Genomic DNA, 6,000 nt, shown 5'->3' on the forward strand with positions numbered 1-6,000 from the left:
CTGTATATTTTGTATATAAAGCAGTCTGTTTTTTGACATACTTTGTTGCATGAAACAGCAGTTCATCCCAGCATATGTGAAAAGGAAACTTTTTGGGCATGTGCCAAGTAAATGCCTCCTGTAAATGAGGTGTATGCTGCACAATCTTAAAACATTCTAAACAATGAAGACTAACCCATAGTACATTTTGGCAAATTTTTAGGTATCTTGCTAGTTAAATCAGTCTTTTCTGTATTTTGTGAATATTTTAAGCTTGTTATCTCAGCTTGTTGTTCAGCTATTCTACAGCATAATGTTCACAATTGCAGCATAATAAAGCCTGTTAACAGCAAATCTTGAATTATTGGATAAGGTTTTAACATTTTGATATGGTCTCTAGGATGATGATGCAGAAGCAATTCTTACTGCAGATTTTGAAATAGGACACTTTCTACGTGAGCGTATAATTCCTCGATCCGTTCTATACTTTACTGGTGAAGCCATTGAAGATGACGATGATGATGTAAGCTTGCTTTTACTGAGTGACTTTTCCTTAATTAAAATTAAATGTGTTTTTAAAGCAGTTTTTGTCATAGATAACCTAAATTTGCTATCCAGTCTGTTCCTAATTTAACTTTTTTTTAATTTTACTTTTTAAGTATGACGAAGAAGGTGAAGAAGCAGATGATGAGGTAAGAATCATTTTAATACTTTTCACTCTGGCTTAAGTTTACTTAGCTTGAACAAGTACTACTAGGTAATTGCTCTGACTAAAGTTTGTGCTAAAAGGTTGTTTGGAGTTAAATAAGTTATCCAGTTAAGATTTTTTATTTTATTTTTTAAAATTTTACTCCTTCTGGATAGGGGATAAAGGTCAGATCTTGGGGGACTGATTGCTGGGTCCCCCAATGACTATCCTGCATAGTGGAGGTTGGAGCTCTGTACTTGGGTACCTCGGTTCTCCAATAGCTTAAGTCTTTATTTTCTCCGTGCAGTTGTTGACACAACTGTCAGTCCAGTCATTTAAAAAAAAAAAAAAAACCTATTCCTTTAATTTTTAGATGCTGGCATATGTTCTACGTTCACTTAAGATACTGATTTGTTAAAACTTCTGTAAGGCTTAATGGGGGTTGCTACTGCAGTTGAAACCTACTCTCCTTTCTCAGATATTGATGCCTGAAGTGTTTTTTGACTTGTGTGGGCCGACAGCGAGACAATGGTGTGTGTGTGTGTGTGAGACCCACCTCTGGGGGGGGCATGCACCTATCAAACATTTGGAGCAAATGCTGCCCTAGGCTACCATACCCTCCAAGGTTCATGGTTTAAATGCACCTTATGTTTCTCCAGGAAGGAGAAGAGGAGGCAGATGAAGAAAATGATCCAGACTATGAACCCAAGGTAAGGGTTTTGCATGTGTAAGGAATATATTTTGAGATTTTTAATTTTCCATAAGATCTATATTTATACTTGAAATGTGGTTGGAGTATACTGACTAGTAGCATGTCGTTTTCATCAATCCTCCCCTTAATTAGACATTTTAGTCTAACTTGTGGGAGAAGAGAAATACTGTCTACCCTTTAAATTTTTTCATTAGATGTAACTGCTGCCAGTAGAATTCCTACCCTGGGTATGTATCTCTTGTCAGGGTATTTTAACCCCTTAACGACCACTGACTTAAATGTTGGTCCTGATTTGGCGGTACTTCACGCACCAGAACGTACATTTACGTCCTGTATGTGACCGCGAGCATCGGAGCGGTGCTCGCGTCATACACATCAGGTTCCGGCTGCTATCAGCAGCCGGGGACCCGCCTGAAATGGCCGACATCTGCGATTTCACGGATGTCCGCCATTAACCCCTCAGATGCCATGATCAGTACAGATCATTGCATCTGCGGCAATGCAAATGTTAAAATGGATGATCGGATCGCCCGCAGTGCTGCCGCAGCGATCCGATAATCTGTAATGGCGGACGGAGGTCACTTCATCTGCCTCGGTACCTCTCCCAGCATCTCCTGCATAAACGTAAAAAAATTGTCCAAATTGCTGCTTTTTTGGCACATTTTATTCCAAAAGTTTTAGTTTTATATATGCAAATGTGGTATCGATAAAAAGTACAATGACAACACAAAATGAGCCCTCATACTGCCCTATATATGGAAAAATGAGATTTATAGGTCAAAATAAGGCTTTTAGATTATTAATTTGGCACAAATTTTTTTATTTAGCAGTACAAAAATATAAAAGTACCTAGCCATGGGTATCCTTTTTAATCGTATTAACCTCCAGATAAAACATGTCATTTTTACCGTAAATTGTACAGTGAAAACAAACCCTCAAATGTGCGAAATTGTGGCTTTTATTTAAATTTCCTCCCTAAAAGTTGACCAGTTGCCCATTGAACTATGCAAGGAGTGATAGGATTAGTCGCAGAGGCCTAATTAAAAAATGAAAGAAGCAAGCTGGTTTCCATGAGTTTTGATAAATCTCCCCTATTGAGTCAACTGTTCAACTTTATAAGTTAATTACTGTTAAAACCTGCCATAACACACTTGAACTGCTTTGAGAAGCACCCTTCTTAAAACTATCAGTTTTTAGATACCGTATATACTCGAGTATAAGTCGAGTTTTTCAGCACGATTTTTCGTGCTGAAAACACCCCTCTCGGCTTATACTCGAGTGAACTCCCCCACCCGCAGTGGTCTTCAACCTGCGGACCTCCAGAGGTTTCAAAACTACAACTCCCAGCAAGCCCGGGCAGCCATCAGCTGTCCGGGCTTGCTGGGAGTTGTAGTTTTGAAACCTCCGGAGGTCCGCAGGTTGAAGACCACCGCGGCCTTCGACATCATCCAGCCCCCTCTCACCCCCCTTTAGTTCTGTACAGTACTCACCTCCGCTCGGCGCTGGTCCGGTGCTGCAGGACTGTCCGGTGAGGAGTTTGTCCGGTGGGATAGGGGTTCCGGGCTACTATCTTCACCGCCTCTTCTAAGCGCTTCGGGCCCGGCCCCAGAATAGTCACGTTGCCTTGACAACGACGCAGAGGTACGTTCATTGCCAACGTACTTCTGCGTCATTGTCAAGGCAACGCCTCTATTCCGGGCCGGAAGCGCGGAGAAGAGGCGCCCCCGGTGAAGATAGCAGCCCGGAACCACTATCCCACCGGACCACCTCCTCACCGGACAGTCCTGCAGGACCGGACCAGCGCTAAGCGGAGGTGAGTACTGTACAGAACTAAAGGGGGGTGAGAGGGGGCTGGATGATGTTGAAGGCCGCAGTGGTCTTCAACCTGCGGACCTCCGGAGGTTTCAAAACTACAACTCCCAGCAAGCCCGGACAGCCGATGGCTGCCCGGGCTTGCTGGGAGTTGTAGTTTTGAAACCTCTGGAGGTCCGCAGGTTGAAGACCACTGAGGGCGGATGATAAGAGGATGATGAAGGGGGGTGTGGGATGATGATGAAGAGGGGTGTGTGGAATGATTACAAGGGGATGATGAAGGGGGTGGGGATGATGACAAGGGGATGATGAAGGGGATGTGTGGGATGATGACAAGGGGATGACAGGTGATGATGATGAGGGTCTGGATGATGACAGGCGGTGATGATGATGAGGATGTTAATGACGGGTCTGGATGATAGGGGGGGATGATGTATTTCCCACCCTAGGCTTATACTCGAGTCAATAACTTTTCCTGGGATTTTGGGTTGAAATTAGGGGTCTCGGCTTATACGCAGGTCGGCTTATACTCGAGTATATACGGTAAATGAGTTTCAGACCAGTTCTAACATGTGACTGATGTGAAACCTACCAATGAGAATACTTTTTGTTCTTTAAAGAGAATCACAAAAAGACTTCTAGTCTATAAAAGTATAGATATCCTATCTCACACATGATCAAAGGTTCTAGAAATACATGCAATTTGCCTTACATTTCCTACACAAAGTAGATTTTGCAATTTTTTTTTTTTAGATCATGCAAAACATGAGGGATGTGTAAAGAGTTTTAATATTGCTGTTACAAATTTGTTCTATCCCTCTGGTTCCCCTCACAGAATGCCCACTTTGTCACATGCACACGCATTGGTCTTATCTAAATTTTTTTTTTTTTTTTTTTTTTAAGGAACCAATAGAATTTTGACAAGTTAACCTCTAAAGGGGTTAACCAGCTGCATAATGTTTTTAAATGTTTAGATTGCTCTCCTATTCAATCTTGTGCCCCTGCTGTTAATGCTCATTCTCTCCTCACTAATCTCAGCTTCCTGGTCTCCCCTGGAATACCCCTTTAAAGTTTAAATTCATGACCTAGTTACCATGAAATATCCTTGTTTTATGAGGAGCAACTTCAGTTTTTTTTTAACATATATGCAGATGTATTGATCTGTTTGACAGCCTGTGATGACTTTGTAAGATTGCTCATATACTTTCTCTTTACAGAAAGATCAAAACCCAGCTGAGTGCAAGCAGCAATGAAGTGGCATATACGTGGCCTTGAGGATTACCTGCACTGTAATAAGTTAAACTCTTAGTTACTTACAGCCTTATGTTTTGTATCTTGGTAGAATAAAGTAAACATTTTTGTTAAAAAAATATATATAAAATTTAAACCTCTAAAAATCTGTTTAATGGTAAGATCTTTGGACTTAGTATTAAGTGTACTTTCCTGCCAAGTATGTAATAGGGTGCAGAAATCCATTTAAAGCATGTTTTTCACTGCTTCATAGTCTTGGTTCTTGTGAAGTCTTTGCCATGTCTATCTCAGCAGTTCTCATTCATCACAGCAGCTGTCAGACCAGTCTAAGATAAAACTCCTAAGGAACCAAAGTATTTTCTCAGCCCAGTAGTTTAAACAGGTGTAGGTAGCTTACAATAGCTTTGCCTTCATGACTTTGTTCTAGAATTAGTTACTACCTTGGAAATGGTACATTAAATAACTTATCCTTGCAATGAGTTTGCAACAACCATGTCCATTGATCATATCTGCTTGTTATGCTATGGGTTTTTGTATTTTATGTGACTGTGATCTACAAAGCAATCTGATGGTCAACATAACAAGGTTATTGTTTACCACTGGGGTGTGAATAAAACCTAGTATTTTCAGAAAGCTGTTTGTTGTATATTTTATAGTTTTCAACAGGCTCCTTACTGACTACTTTTGCTTGGGAAGCTGCCTGCAGCTCTAGAAATCACCAGACCGGACAGATGGGCATCCAGACTCTCTTTTTCTTTTTTCTTCGTAGCAAATACACATGACTGTTTAGTAGCTGAAAGTTTTGGCTTGTCACTGACCAACTTGGAGTGAATCTATAAATGTTGAAAGGGGTTGTACTCTTAACTCAAAATGGATTCTTCTGGACAATCTGCAATGTGAAAAATAAAATTGCGGTCTGACATACAATGAGCTATTTGATTCTCTTGCAGAGTATAAGCTATTACGGCATTCACACCATACTACCACTGTTGGAATACCGGTCACCAAATAAAACTTAAAAAAAAGTGGTCTTTGTGTAATTAGCATACTTTCCCATTTACTTGCTCTTAAAATGATCAACATAAATGTTTTAAAATGTAATAGAAACAGCCACTAGGGGACGCTGTTCTGTTCCCTTCTGCAATAAATAGGCCTGGCAGGAGACCAGACTAAGGAAGGGTTTCTCTGCACTGAGCTTGACTGACAGCTGCAAAGAGCTTCATTGAAAGCTGCACAGAGCACGAGGTCTTATATTCATCACAAAAATGCAACAACGTTAGGGCAGAAATGGTCCCCCAGCTGGGAGGTTGCACTGTGAGCAAGAATAAAGGCATGATAGAGTTTCTTTTCTTTTTAAAGCTCGGAAATTTAACAGGGTGTTAGGGAACATAGCCTGAGTAACTTTCGAAAAATTTAAAATTTTTTTTTTTTTTTGGACATGTAGTGTTCTACAGCAGGATGCTTTAAAAAGTATTACTTTCAGGTGTTTATGATCAAAAGGGTCATGTTTTTACCAACAGCTTGGATTACTACAGTTTAATTCCTTTTTGACATGTTT

At 40.5% G+C, this 6,000-nt stretch overlaps 1 protein-coding gene across 3 annotated transcripts in view; it reads left to right on the forward strand.

The window, feature by feature from the left end:
- Positions 1–5,075, forward strand: part of NAP1L1 (nucleosome assembly protein 1 like 1) — a 40,019-nt gene extending 34,944 nt beyond the window's left edge. For all 3 annotated transcript variants that reach the window (XM_056574084.1, XM_056574082.1, XM_056574085.1), the window contains exons 12-15: positions 380–502; positions 639–671; positions 1,327–1,377; positions 4,409–5,075. In XM_056574084.1, coding sequence (XP_056430059.1) covers positions 380–502; positions 639–671; positions 1,327–1,377; positions 4,409–4,444 — 243 coding nt within the window. In that variant the 3' untranslated portion in view covers positions 4,445–5,075. The remainder of the gene's footprint in view (positions 1–379; positions 503–638; positions 672–1,326; positions 1,378–4,408) is intronic.
- Positions 5,076–6,000: the final 925 nt, after the last annotated feature.

The sequence above is a fragment of the Hyla sarda genome, chromosome 4 (genome assembly GCF_029499605.1).
Source record: "Hyla sarda isolate aHylSar1 chromosome 4, aHylSar1.hap1, whole genome shotgun sequence".
Classification (NCBI taxonomy): Eukaryota; Metazoa; Chordata; class Amphibia; order Anura; family Hylidae; genus Hyla; species Hyla sarda.